Source organism: Sturnira hondurensis, unplaced genomic scaffold (genome assembly GCF_014824575.4).
Source record: "Sturnira hondurensis isolate 20B ecotype Veracruz unplaced genomic scaffold, ASM1482457v3 Scaffold0022566, whole genome shotgun sequence".
Taxonomy (NCBI): Eukaryota; Metazoa; Chordata; class Mammalia; order Chiroptera; family Phyllostomidae; genus Sturnira; species Sturnira hondurensis.
The window spans coordinates 2,827,636-2,842,535 of NW_028095197.1; the positions used below are offsets into that span (position 1 = coordinate 2,827,636).

Below are 14,900 nucleotides of genomic sequence, written 5' to 3' on the forward strand. Positions count from 1 at the left end.
ACATACCAGTGAGATGATATGGTATTTGTCTTTGTCTGACGTTTTTACTTAGTATGATACTCTGAAGGTCCATCCATGTTGTCGCAAATAGCAAGGCTTTCTTCTTTTTTATGGCTGAATAATATTTCATTGTATATATCTATCACATTTTTATCCATCATCCACTGATGGGCACTTCCACATCTTGGCTATTGTAAATAGTGCTGCAATAAATACGGGGTGCATACATGTTTTTGAGTTACCATTTTCATTTCCTTCAGGTAAATACCAGAATGGAAATTGCTGGATCATATGGTAATTTTATTTTTAAGGTTCTTGAAAAACCTCCATACTCCTTTCTGTAGTGACTGTGTTAAAAAAAAACAACGTATTTTTCTTTGTGTATATATATTAGTTAGGGTAGGCTCCCCATCATGATAAATAAGTACCAAAGTGGATAGTGGTTCGAATGCAATAGTTCCTGCATATGAATGAGAGCTGAAGGATAAAAAAGCTCAGCTTTTTTGGACCTCAGTAGAATAACTCAGTTTCTACACTGTCTACACTCACTGGGAGAATTAGCAGAGAATTTCTCTGCTAACTTCAAGTCATAGCATCCAAGTTTTATATAAACGTTGTCTTCATTTTGGATAAGTAAAGAAGAAAGCATGGGATAGCGTGCATGGGAAGTCTTGACGGGCCAGGCCCAGAAATGGTATCCATCACTCTGTCCACTGTCCAGTGGCTATAATTCAGTGGTATACCCACAACTAACTGCAAGCAGGGCCAGTCACTGTAGTCTAGCTGTGAGCCTGGGAAACAAAAAAAGAGGAAAATAAAGATTTCAGAGAGCAGCTAGCAGTTTTAGCTAAAATACACATATTTTTCTTCATATTTTTTATACTGGAGGTGTTCACTGTTACTTGGAAAGCAGCATAATAAGTCATGTTGGAGTTTAAAGTTGGTCAGGGGGATTCCAGAACCTTTGCATTTAACTCAACCAATTCCACAACCAATTTAACTCAAAGCAAGTCCACTTCCTAGTCAGTGGGTATGGAACTTATATATAAAGGTTGTGTCTTTAAGTGAAAAATTACAATTAAATTTAAGTGGAAACTTGGCCCCAAAATACACTGTTCAGTAGCCTGAGAAACTGGGATTCATTTGAAGCAAACTATTACTCATTCTGATTGTTTGTCAGTTGGACAAGGAGTTGTGTATATTATCAGTGAAGTATCCATTGCATCCATTTCTTCTCCACTCCAATGACCAGTCCTTCTAGCTCCTTATTTGAGGTAACAGGCAATTGGCTACTCCATCAAGCACTGATTGAATGTCTGCTCTGAGCTCAACACTGTCAAGTTCACACTTTCCTGCAACAAAGGCAGCTGAAAGCTCCTCTTTTGTGTGTCCTTTAGGGAGTGGGTGTGGCTATAGAAATTGGAAGTAGAGTACATTTCTGTCGATGAATCGTAATTTTCCATTTGCTTCCCTTAGAATGTTAGAGATGCTTTTCTTGGGGGTGAGGTGGTAAGTCTTGCCTTAATACATAAAGAAATTACATCTGAGAACAGAGCAAATTTTAATTTCTCCAGAGTTAAAAGGGAAGGAAACTGATTTTTCTCCTGATATACTAAAATGATTTTTCTGTAACTTGACAGAGAAAAAAATCTAGAAACTGTTTTCTTTGGAGTTCAGAACCCTTCTAACAACCTCGTTTAGTGTGTGTGCAAGTCAGCACCCACCGGGAAGATTGAATTTCTCCACATTGCCTGTTCATTGTTCCTTCCTCTGATTCTCTTGCTGGCGTCATAAATATTCCTTTTCAGCTCCCCAAATTCTAGCTGTTTCCTTTGGGAAATGTTAGAAAAGCAATCTTTCTAGACATTTATTTTATTTAGTTTGAGTCCCATCTTAGAGTTGTCAGTGTGATAATGTGCTATTTTATGAAATACCTTTCTCTTCTCTGGTCAGGGAAGATTGAACTTCAACATACAATAGATTTAATTGGTTAATTGCATAATTTAGGATCCTTGTTGGTCTAGATTCCAAAAGGGAGAGTTCCCTTTAAGCTCCCTGCAACTACATTTACTTTTGAAGGAGCCCTTTATTTTGCAGTGAATAAAGTGTCTCTTATTAAACAGAATATGAAAGAATGTTTGGCAGGACTTGACTCCCAATGGTTGAAACATCACAGGAAATTGAGAAATTGTTTCTTTTTGGCCTTTTGGGAAAAGTTTGCTGGTGAAATTTAGTGTTAAGGTTTTAAGAGTACTGCTGAAGTCCACCGTGAAAGGACTGCCAGACCGGGGACAGCTTCTAGGGTAGGGGAGGCGGGGCAGACGTACCAATGTGACCTTGCTCATCTGCTCTGTTAGATTTTCCCAGTACTCTGAGGTACAGTCAAGGAGATTGTATTCTGTCTTACATAATAATTGTGTTACTATTAAAGAAAACTTAGAAAATTTTTTTAACAATTTGGGCATAAGTTTTTCTTAAGTTAGCCTCAGTTGGATGCCCTTTTGTTATTTTCCTGCAAAACAGGCTGTCTTATGTACCCAAACAAGAAATGTGTCCTAGGTACAGCATCTAGCTTCTGCTTTCCCATAAAACTATGAGTTCTTGAACTTGGGCAAGTCCACTCTGGGCATTAGACATGTATATTGTCATCCAAACACCTGTCCTCACACAGACGTCTTAATTTGGGATCTGTGCCTCACACTAATGTTGTCAGTTTGAACTCCTAACCCTGTTTCCCTTCTAAGTTCCTTGGAGACACTGGGGGCAACATTACCATACATCTCACTGTCCAAACTCCTAACCTTTGTTGTTTACTTCCCATACTCCCCTCACTTGGCAATCAATCACCATGTCTTGTTGATCCCCCTAAATATGCCGGACAACCACCTCCTTCTCTTCCCTGCCCTCCCCTCCCTAGATCCTGATTCAGGCCACAGTTTTCTCATGTCTTGCTTTCTCCAAGAAGCCTCCTTAACCAGTCTCGTGCCCTCTCACAATCCTGTTTGTACTCTGCAGCCCAAATGATTTTTCTAAAACTAATCTTGATCTTGTTACTGCCTAGTCTGAGATTTCTTGGGGGGTGGGGGTGGTGGAGAGGAGTCACCTATAAAATGTAGACTCTTGGCCTGGCCCTTATTTTGTTTCTCAGTTCCCTCCACTTTCACCACATCAGCCCCTTGACGGAGGCAGGACTGCCCGTGCTAGCCACGACTGGATTACTACACTAAGAATGCCCCCCTGCTTTTCCCACTCTTAGCTAATTCTAATCTGTTGTCCAGAAGCCAGAGGACTCTTCCTGGACTCCTAGCCCCCACCCCTTAGAATTTAACAGATGCTTCTCCTTTGAGTTCTATACACCCTGGACATAGTTTGTGGGGTAGCTGATCTTTGATTGTGAACTCTTAGAAGGCAGGTTATGCAGCTCATTTCTCTTTGAACTCTCTGCTGTGCCTGTTGAATAAATAAATGAGAATATATGACTCCTTGCAGTGATTTTTTATATATAACATTGAATCCTGATTATAATGTTGTGAACTTTGGCTAATTTTGGCTCTTTTTGGAAGAGCAACTCTTAGAGAATAAAAAAATAACCCCTAGCTTTGGCATCAGAAAGCTTAGTCACTGTGGGCTGTGACCTTTGCTAAGTCTATCAGCCTCTCTGAGTCTCAATTCTTTGTCAGTGAACAGAGGATAATATATTACAGGGTTTGGCTGAGGACCAAGGGAGAAGTGACTGGGGTTGGGGGAGGTGGGGTGAATCATAATGACTGCACAGGTGTTGTCTGCCTTATTCTGATTCTCTCTATAATCTGCGGTCCTCCTTTCTGTAGCTGAACACCAGCTCAGGTAGGTGTTGGACATACCAATGGAAGGATGGACATAGGAAATGATTCACCCTTATCTTTCGTATTGGAAATACACTCCTACCCTCTCATGCACTGTTTGTGACAGTAAACCAGATATAATGGGAAAGCAATTTGACTACATGTGTTGACATGTAGTCAAACAATATAGCCAAACATACTCAGGCTATAGTCAAAGATAGCCTTAATAATATTCATCTTTTTAATCCAATGATTCTATCTCTGAGTTTTATCCTGAGGGAATAATATTTGAAAATGAGGATGGGAACACTTAAGATGTGTAAATATGTTTCTTGCAGTTGTGTTTGTTGTAGGAAATGAATGAAAATAATCTGACCTGTGTGCCTTGGTAAGGGATGGCTATGTCCTTCAGTGGATTTTCTATAAGATAGAAATATTGTTTTGAAAAAATATCCAGGTGGAAAAAGCAGTCTTAATTCAATATACAGTTTAATAAAAACTATATAAATCAAACAAATATAGAAAAAAAGTGATCAGTAGGAAAATACACTCTGTTTTGGAAAAGATTGGTCATAGTTAAGAAATCCACAGGCACAGCCCTGCCTTGCTAGACCCAGGACCCTGTGAATGTGATTCACTGTCTTCTGTGCAAAGGAATCTTTACTTGGCATTGGATAGAGGCCAAATCTTCACCCGTCTCCCGCCTGTCTTCTAAAACCTGGAAGAAAGCATTTACAGGAATATCAGTCAGAAGTAAAAATCAGCTTAGGATTTGGAGAACAGAAATTCTAGAATGCCAGTGAAGGAAAGACTAAATATACTTGAAAAAAATAGTAATCGTGACAACAATTTTGTAATACATTTTTGAGTGTGCAAATGGCTTTTTATACAGTATTTCATTTAAATTGGCTCTTCTACACAGCTTTTTATACTAATTTCTGCAAAAATCACTACAGATCTAAAAAAGCTCAGAAACACAGTTCCTTACTTGGGTTCCATTCCTTTATTGGCCTTGTATCCAAGGATCTCCCTGCTGTGCAGAATTCACTCTGGGGCCCCGTGGAAACTATCTGGAAGAACATAGTTGGGCCCAGGAAAACAATAGACATTTCATCGTGGCTTTATGCACTGGAGTGCCTCAGAACATTTGGCAGGTCTTTCCTTACACGTGCCAGCAGAGCCTTGTGTTGTAAGAGGCACAGCTCTGCCTTGAGCTGCCCCCCAGCCCCCATCACACAGCAAGTCTAGTCGTGGAATCCATGTAGGACTGATTCCTTTTTTTTAACTCTTGAATCCCCATCCAGCCCAAGTGTCAGTTCTCCCACAGGATTTCACGGTCCTCTTTTACTGCCTGTCTCGGCTCCAGAAAAAATCTGCTTTTTCTTCTTATTTTCCTACATGGCTGAGGTTCAGAACCTCAGTGCATTTGTCAGATGTGTTGTGCAACTTTTCTGTTAGACTCCATGTTTTGGGGAAAGAGAGAAACTAAGGGAGGAAGAAAACTGCTTAGAGCTTTTAACCCTCGGTTTTGGTCATTTTTCTGGAAGATGGGCTTCTGTCCCTTATCTGACTTGAACTTTCATGTTCTCAGGATGAGAAATAAATCTTTACACAAAAATCCAAGGGTTGGCTGTTTTGAGAGGAAGTGTCAGTCCTCCGTGGAGTTTTTCAAGGGACTTGGAGTTATTTTAGTAAGGACAGTGCTGAATTCCTCTCGTTTCTGCTTCTCTTTCGAAGTTTATTTTATGTTTTGTTGTGGTTTTCAGATTTCTCATGGTTTGGATTTGGGAAAGTAAAATCAAGACAAGGTGTTGGTAAGTAGTTACTCCTTCTTTGGATAAGTAATGAGCTTGTGTTAATTCAGATGAAACTGTTTAGCCCTCTTCATACTTGTCTCTTGAGTCATTTTTCATGTTCCTGGTTTCTGATTTGCTGAAGAAAGAGGCCTAGAATTCTTCCAGAAAAGACATTATCATTGCTAATTGAGTTAAGTTATGGTTCTGTATTTTTGAAGTTGACTTGTTTTTACCCTATGGGGACATGTCAACTGTCAACTAGTTCTAGGTTACTGATGCATTTTTAAGAAGGTTAAGGATGCCCTGGCTGGTGTGGCTCAGTGGATTGAGCACAGCCTGCGAACCAGAGGATCAAACCAGAGCTTCGATTCCCAGTCAGGGCACATGCCTGGGTTGCAGGCCAGTTCCCGGCAGGGGACACACGAGAGGCAACCATACACTGATATTTCTCTCCCTCTCTCTCCTTCCCTTCCCCTCTAAAGATAAATAAATAAAAATATATTTTTTAAAAGGTTAAGGAAATAAAACAGCACAGTTGGCTGAATATTCTAGTCAGGAAAAACTTGGTTCTTAGCTTCCTCTCATTGGCCACAATGCAATACATTTCTGAATTGGTAAGTCAGCTGTTTGTTTATGACTATTTCTCTTCCAAAACAAGACTAACATCCAGACACTGTGATTTGTGCTTGATTGCGTTCTATTCCTTGCTGTTGTGTTGACAATTAAAAAGCAGAGCTCGTAGCTCCCAAATGAGTGCAGATAATGTATCTCATCTCTAGGACTGAAATCAGGTGTAATCTCCCAGGACCTCCAATTTGTTCAGTATTTTCTGTGGGTATAGAGACAATGAACAGGAATTGTCTAGAAGGCATGAAAAGACAGACTTTCTTCCATTTTGCACATGCATTTCCAAGATCTAACTATTGTGGGTATCTGTTGGTTACTATCTGTTTTGGTTGCAAGGTTGACCATAGGTAAAATTGCAAAGAGAGCTGTATCAGTGTCACGAAGCCTTTCAGTTCTGAGCCACCCGCCCCGTATGTGTTTATCCATCCATATGAGGAACCCCGTTTCATTTCCCTTTTTGAGCTTGACATCAATCACTTTGACCCTCAACTAGCCCCGTGAATTCCAAGGGAAAGCTTTTAACCAGCAAACGATAAATGGAGATGTGATCAAATTGGAACCTTAAGCTCAGCCACCTCAGGATTTGTCAGAGACTCTGCAGGGCAGATTTCAGACACAGTTGATCATAGTTATTTTGAGGTACCAGGGAGTGTCCTGCTGGGCAATCTTGAAGTTGCCCTGTTTTATGGTTTGTGCCGTGTGTGTGTCATGGAGGCAGGAGGAGTTGGGTGATAAACTTTCTTACAACGGTGCTGTGGGATGGGGTCTTCCCACCACTAAACAGCAAATCACTGCAGCCACTAAGACATTGTTCAGGCCAGTTTGCCCTGCAGAGAGGTGCTGGTGCCTGGGAAGCTTCAATCACAGGATGTCACCCTTTGAGGCCACAGCAGAAAGAACCCTTCAGCATTGTTCTTTCAGCCACATTCATTAGAGGTGCTGCTGCTTTAAAATGTTGGTTTTGTTATTCGGCAGGTACAGGGCAGCCGAAAGGTCAGGAGACAACTGCCATTGATGAACAGATAATTCATTATTGACAGTTCCCAAGAAAAGAGGGCATGCCACATCTCAGGGGCAAGCCAGTGGGGAGAACCTGGGTCAGTCAGGAGGCAGAGGGAGTGAGGGGAAAATGTGGGTTAGAGCCTTTATTGTGGTTTCCTCAGGAAGGACTGGGCGAGGCAGGGTTAGCAGGTTTAGGATTGGATGGCTTGAGGAACTTCAGTGGGTGTGGGGTGTAGGAGCTGTCCCTGGTTTTCTGATACCTGGATCTGGGGTAACCAGGCACATGGATAATGTGCCTGGGGAGTGATGGTTTGATAAGGAATGTGGTTGGGGTATTGATTATGGATTAGTTAGTTTATACATCAAAGGTACACTCAGGGGGGAATTCTTCACTATCTGTAGGAACTGGGTAGCCCTTGATGGCTCCAGTGTCACCAAGGCCCAAGATGTTAAAGCATGAGAATACAGAAAATAAATGACATGCTTAACATGGCTGCTCAAGAACCTCTCCCGTCACCTTGAAGGCATTGTTGGTCCTGAGAGATGACATTCCTCACCAGATGACCTTCATTGATTTTTATTGCAGGAAAATAGGGTCTCTAAAGTCAAAGATGCAGGGCTTATCACCCAACAGCTCTGAGAAAAGAAAAATGCCTCTTTGAACTTGAGGCATATTAAAAAATAAGCTAAAAATGTTTCCAGGCATAACTCATATTTGTCAGCTCAGTAATTAGGACTCTCTACTCGAAACTCAGCAAATTGCACATACCCAGCAATTTAAGACTTCTAATTCATTTCATAAGACATTTTCTCAAGTCCTCATGTGAAATTCTTATAACACTGTGATGTGCCCCTGACTCTTCTGTCTGTCTTTTCATCGTGTCTCCTCAAGCATGTGCACAGACACAAAATGACACCTCATGTGACATGCACAGACAGGCTGCTGTCAAATTATGTAGACATTCATTGTCCCCACTGAGAGCTTTTCTTCCCCTGCCCAACTTTGCTGAGCTCCGTTAGATCAAAATGTTCCTAGAAAAGTGGGCTGAACCCCTGCAACCTTGCCAGCCACATCAATCTTCCAGGGTCTGGAGCATCAATAATGGAGAAAACAGCACTGGAATTAATATTCCAGTTGATGAATGGCTGAGGTTTGTGTGTTGGGCAGATTTGTCAACAGCAACCTTCTGGCAAAGTGAAAAGGCTTCTGAAAAATTACCTCTGGTTCTTTATATCACTCCTATGCTTAAAAATTCGCTCCCTGCCCCCACCCCTAAAAGAGAGCCCATTTTCTTTAGATCCCTTACCTCAGAGTCTGGGGTTTTAATCAGAGAGGCCAGGGGAAGGAAAGGGTGTCTTTTGGGGGAGGCAGAGAAGCAAAGAGAAAGCCTCTCAATGCAACTCTTCAAGTTAGAGCCCTGCTGTGTCTGTGGCCGATGATTCAGAGCTCAGATTCCTGGAAGAATCTCAACATTGGCTTCTAGGTATCAACCTTCTCTGAAATGATGAAATGCTATGGGAATGTTGATAGTCTTATTCTAACTTGGGCTGGAAGAATCAGAGATGAAAGCAACCGGGATCAGTATGTTCCTAATCGTTGCAGGGGCTCCAGGAGCAAGTATCGCTGGCCTGACAGCATGTGGAGTATTCGAACATGATAATTCCTGTATTTCTGAGGGTAAATGTGTAGCCTGGAGTCTGTTGAGCAATGTGTGGCCTTGACTGCTTAGCAAGTTCAGGCAGTAGCCTACCTGGGTAACCTCAACAGAGGGGCGGCTGCCCCAAGAACAGTGAGGGAGCCAGCAGGGGGAGGTTTTATTGACAAGGGGCAGAAACCTTAGCACAACACATTTGTATTTTCCATCTCTGGGTTTAAGCTCTGGGTGATCCAGGCCTGCCAGGAAGCAAATCATAAAACAGGGATGGTTAAGGATATTAGAAAGAACTTGTCTTTATTCTTGGCAAAAATCCCTCTCTTTGCTAATGCCAGTGATTCGGCACAAGATGAGCACAACTGGGGAGATTGCCTTTGCTTTGAGTGTTCTGTGACTTCTAAATTGGCTGTGTGAGGACTTGTTTGCAGAATTAAGCCAGGTTGTATCATTAAAGGCATCTTAAATGCATATCCCCTTGAGAAAATGCTTTTAAAAATTACCTATAATAGCAGTTGGCTGCCTCCTGCATAGTTTGTTTAAGATTCAGCTAGCTGGAGAACGTCCAATTGTTATCACTACATACTGTGATAATCCACATATGAGGGGGGGGAAAGAATCTAGAATTGGGAGGTGGATTGCTATGATATTTCAGAGGGGGTTAAACATGTACGACACAAAAGCTTTTGTTTTTGAATTGTGGTGCATCTCATTGAAATAGTTAAGTCTGAGGGAAGAGATAAAGAATGGAAGGAGGTGCTGAAACACGTATCCTGGGGCTTGGATGAGTACACATTCTCTTACTCAGGAAATAGTGATTCAGTCTTTCCTTTCCCTAGTACACATTTGCCTTGGCTATCTATTCAGTTCTGCCTGTCATGGCCTTCCCTTTGTCTTTCCTCATCATTCTTTCCTTCCTTTCTCCCTCTTGGCTTATGCTGGTAGTCCTAGCCAGTGAGTGGTTGCTTTCCACGGGACCTTGCACCCATTCAGTACACTGGAAAAACACATGTCATTAATATATATGTCTAGGGAGCTTTGTCTCCTTTTCGTGTATGAGTGATCACCATGAGCCACCAAGATCTTAATTGTTTTGAAGCTTTCATACAGACTTTTTCTTTATGAATCTACTTTTGGTTGAAACAGTATGAGTTTAGTGGTCAATGGTTAAATGGTTTAGATGAAAGACACTAGGCCACATTTATGGACATATGCATTCTTGAGACGGGACTAGAAAGTTAAAGTGTTTTATGAAAAATTCTATGGTTATTGCTTTAGTATAATGACATTCATGGAATGACTCTGTAAATAAATAATATTATGGCTAAAGGCAAAGCAGGTAGATTACCATGGGATGGAGCCATTATGTTGTAGGCAAAAGTGGTACAGCTATGGACAGCATATACAGAGAGAGGAACAGAGTAATTGCAAAGTCCGATGTAATTCTAGGCCACCAGTTGTAAGATCATTTAGTAATACTATAGCAATTTTTACTCATGAAGCACACTTAAATTTATAACACATTCTCATATCAGTAGTCTCATAAAATAACAAGTAGATATCACTTTAGACATGTAAGTGAATGCAGAGGTAAAAAGGAAGTAAGTGTCTTGTTCAAAGAGTAGAAAAAGTAACTCAGATCTTTGAGTTTCTAGCACATCAGGATCTTAGATTGATGCTGGGAGTTTCAATGAGCAAGTGTTCTAAAGATGCTCAGAGAACAGAGGGGAAGCCTGCATATTAAGTTACAGAAGAAGGAAGTACAGAAATTGGAACACTGGCACATTGCTGGTGGGAATATAAAATGGTGCTGCTACTTTGGGAAACAGTTTGGCAGTTCTCCAAAAAGTTAAACAGGGAGCTACCATATGACCGAGCAAGTCCACCCCTAAACATTTTAAAAAATGTATGTCTACACAAAATCTTGTATATGAATCCTCATAGCAGCATTATTCATTATAGCCCAAAAGTTGAAACAACCCAAATGTTCATCAGTTGGTGAACGGCTGAACAAAATGTGGTATATCTGTAAAATAAAATGTTATTTGGCAATAAAAAGGAATGAAATAATGACACATGCTACAATATGAATGAACCTAAAAATATTATACTAAGTGAAAGAAGTCAGTCCCAAAAGATCATGTATTATAATTCCACTTATATGGCATTTTCAGAATAGGTAAATTCATAGAGATAGAAAGTAAATTTATGGATGCTTAAGGCTGGGAATGGGAAGAATGGAGAATGACAGCTATTTGAAATGATGAAAATGTCCTAAAATAAGAGTATATTGATGGTTCCATGACTCTGTGAATATACTAAAACTCTGTGAATTGTACATTTTAAGTGGGTGAATGTTACATGTGTGAGTTACAAAGACATTAAAGCATTACAGAGCAATGTGTATCTTTCCCAACTCCAGGCCCAGCTTCAGTTATCAGCAATGATGACGACTCTGCCAGCCCACTTCACCACATCTCCAATGGGAGTAATACCCCATCGTCTTCAGAAGGCGGCCCTGATGCCGTCATCATTGGAATGACCAAGATCCCTGTAATTGAAAATCCCCAGTATTTTGGCATCACCAACAGTCAGCTCAAGCCAGACACATGTAAGTACAGCTGTTTATACTTATTGGCCCATTTGCTGCATAGCTGTATCTATAAGCATGCTTATCAGAGCCCCTGACAGGGTTGACTCAAGGAAGGAGGGCAGTGAAATGTCAGGATTCTTGGGGCTTTGGGACTGTTGAATAGATTCTTTACTTTGTTGCTTATGAAATTCTCAGGGTGTGTCTCCTGCTGGGCTTGGAACTGTGGGAAGTTACTGGCTTCTCTTGTAATCCATTTTCCAAAAACCATTTGTCAACATGAAGTTGGAATCAAGGCCTGCTTATCTTGAAAAAGCTAGAGAAAGAAACCAGAAATATCATTAGAATGCACTTATATCAGTTACTAAAAGACTGGCAATTGGTGGGATTTAAATTTGGTTTATTGAAAATCATTAAAATGTACCCTATAGGTAGTCAGAAAGTGCTATGTTGTGCACAGGTGGTATCAGTTCTGGTAGTTCTGTGTTCTTTGTTTAGTCCTAGTTCTCAGCATGAAACGGTTGTGATTCCACAATAGCAAAGAACATGTTAAGTATGCTGACGTATTTTTCAGAACCAAATTAACCCATTAGCCTCTATCGAAAGCTTAAAATTTATCTCAGAGACTCTTACTTTATTTTTTTTTGGAGCCATTGCTCCAATATAAAAAAAAATGGAGCACAACCTTAAGGACAACAAAAAATAAAATCACAATGGACAAGCAGGCCTTATACTATTGGAACTCCAGGACCTCCCTCATACATGAATAAGGAGCTGTGAAGGTAGCTAATATCCCAGGGTTCCCTGGCACTGAATAATTGGTACTTTATGTTTATTTGCATATTTTCACTTCTTCTTAAATGCTGTTGTCCTTCACTGCCTCAGAAGTAAGGGAGAACTATTACAAAGTTAGCATTTGGGGACTTACTTTTCACTGAGACTCTTCATGGGATAAGGAGGCTTAGTAATGAGTATCAGATTGGCTCACATATGAGGAAACACATGTTATTTCCTACTATTCATTCAAATTTACCTCAAGATATTATCATAGTAGATTTGAGTTTAGTTGTTAGGACGAATAGAATTATATGTTTGTAGTGTGTAAGACTGGACCCCACCATAGATTTCAGTTGAATATGTAATATGACAAGATAAATAGAATAGCAGGTGTGAAGACTATTGAGCTTCTTGAAATAAAATGTATTAATTGAAATCAAGGTATTTTTAATTCTAACCTTGTCATTATGGTATGAACAAGATATTTGGAGGCATTTCTTAAAGACGTGTATTCTTCGTAGAGATAAGCATCCTCCAAAGGTCTTTGAGATGTCCTGCATGCAAGGTGGTCAAATATTGAATAAGGCAAAGCAAGCTATTATGATGAGAGAATCTGCATCATTTTGATGGTTCTCCCTAGGAACAGAGTACCTTGACACTAGTATCAGGCTGTATAATGTACTTCAGTAAGCCTGAGGCTGTATTATAATTGAGGTTGACTAAAATTAACCTGTCCTTAAGAGTTTGTTCTCCTTTGTTGATGGAAGAAACATAAAGTTGAATAATCAAGCAGATAGCATCATCTCAACAAGTCCAATAGAAGAAAATAAATACATGCACAAGAAAGCAAGTAAACAAACAAATGAATGAGATCCTATGGAAGAAAATGGACTATGCAGATGCTAAGTCTGTGGTTCTATCTAGAAGTGCTTTCTTCCCTTAGGACTCCCACAAAAAACTTTCCACAGGTCATTTCCTTAACCTATAGCACATGGAGATTTTTGTAAAGGTTTCAAATTACAAATTTTTATTGTTTTGGAGGAGTCTTGGTTTTGTGGCTTAACCACTCTATACCACCTGAATTTAGAAGGAATTGCAAGAGATTTGAGGAGACCTGCAGCCTCCCTCAGCTTCTGTCCTCTACTATAGGGATCCAGACCATTGATTCTCCATTTGATGGTTTCTTCCTTGGACAGTTGTCCAGGGCCCTTCACCCAGCCATCTTTTCTCAGCTCAGTATTTTCCATCATTCAGTATCCTATAGCAGAAGAAAATTTTTTTCTTCTAGGCTTTAAGTCATATACTCTTTCATAATTTAAAGAACATTTACAATCATACATCTTTCATGGATGCTTTTTTAAAGAAATGAGAATGAAGAAGCAATTTATTTCTCTTCTTACCTTTAACCTTTTTAAATGTTATTCTTTACCCCCTAATTTTTCCCTTTATTTTCAATGTATCTGTTGCCTTTGATTAAGAGTATGCCCACTCTCGTGTGTGTATTTCTGTAGTCTTGTTTATGTTAGACTGTAAGCTCCTGGAGAGCAAAAACTATATCTGCTGAATTATTTCTTCATAGCATGAAACATGAGGTACTTTTAATGTTGGCCAGATGTTGACCAGATGTGGATATATATTACTGAAATATTAATTACTAACAGACTTGCAACATGTAAAGATGACCATAGCCTTTTTCATTGGCTTTATTCCTACTAAACTTGCCTACCTAGTAGTTTATTTGTTAGACATGTTTTCAATAATATATTAGCCAATTTAAGCAGATTTAAATAACAATTTTAGCAGGAATAGTCTTTTAATAAGAAATTCAATCTTTGAACATCCTGATTGTAGTCATTAAGAAATTAAAATATTTTAAAATACATAGACCTTACATACAGAGAGATCTGTTGCTATAGGCCTATACAACTTTGGGAGATTATCTTTTAATTAAGTGATTCCCATTGAATATTTTTATAATTAACCTCTAAAGAACCTTTAGAGAAAAGATCTTCAAGAACTTGGGTAGGTTTCATCTGGAAAACAAATTTAAGACCATCTCGGAAAAAGTTTAGAACTTTTCCCACACACTTAAAGCAAAATGTCACCTGAACAGTACACCACCTACCTCTTGACCTATCAGAGGCTTAGGCCACAAGCCAGCATATTTACTTCTTTTTTCTAAATCTTCCTGGCTACCCACAGATGTTGGCTTTCAAATAGCTGTGCAATCTTACTAAGAAAGAATGGTCTCAGTTTTATTTTACTGAATTGTAAGAATCTAATGTAGCAAAGTTCAATTCATTAAATATTTATTGACTACCCATAATACTTCTACAGTGCTAGGAACTGCAGATTTGGTGATAATGATGGTATGTGTGTTTCTTGCCTTCAGGGGGTCTTGTAGGAGAGGCCAATGGTTAAAGATATCATCCTATAATTATAATGTATTGTAATAGGATAGCTTAGAGGAAGGGTCCTAAATTCCAACTACCTATAAGATTATTCAGGTCAATATGAGAAGCAGGCCAGATCAGAAATACAATATGGCATTTTGATGGCTGTGCTGAAACAGGGCCAGGTATTACTAGATACTCTAATTTTTCTAGTGAGAACAGGCATTTATTAAAACATT

At 39.7% G+C, this 14,900-nt stretch overlaps 1 protein-coding gene across 4 annotated transcripts in view; it reads left to right on the forward strand.

The window, feature by feature from the left end:
* The window catches only part of NTRK2 (neurotrophic receptor tyrosine kinase 2), a 319,680-nt gene that overhangs the window by 167,208 nt on the left and 137,572 nt on the right, over positions 1–14,900 (forward strand). For 2 of the 4 annotated variants that reach the window (XM_037035692.1, XM_037035694.1), the window contains exons 12-13: positions 5,591–5,638; positions 11,324–11,512. In XM_037035692.1, the coding sequence (XP_036891587.1) occupies positions 5,591–5,638; positions 11,324–11,512 (237 nt within the window). The remainder of the gene's footprint in view (positions 1–5,590; positions 5,639–11,323; positions 11,513–14,900) is intronic. The other 2 variants (XM_037035693.1, XM_037035695.1) reach the window with 1 other exon arrangement.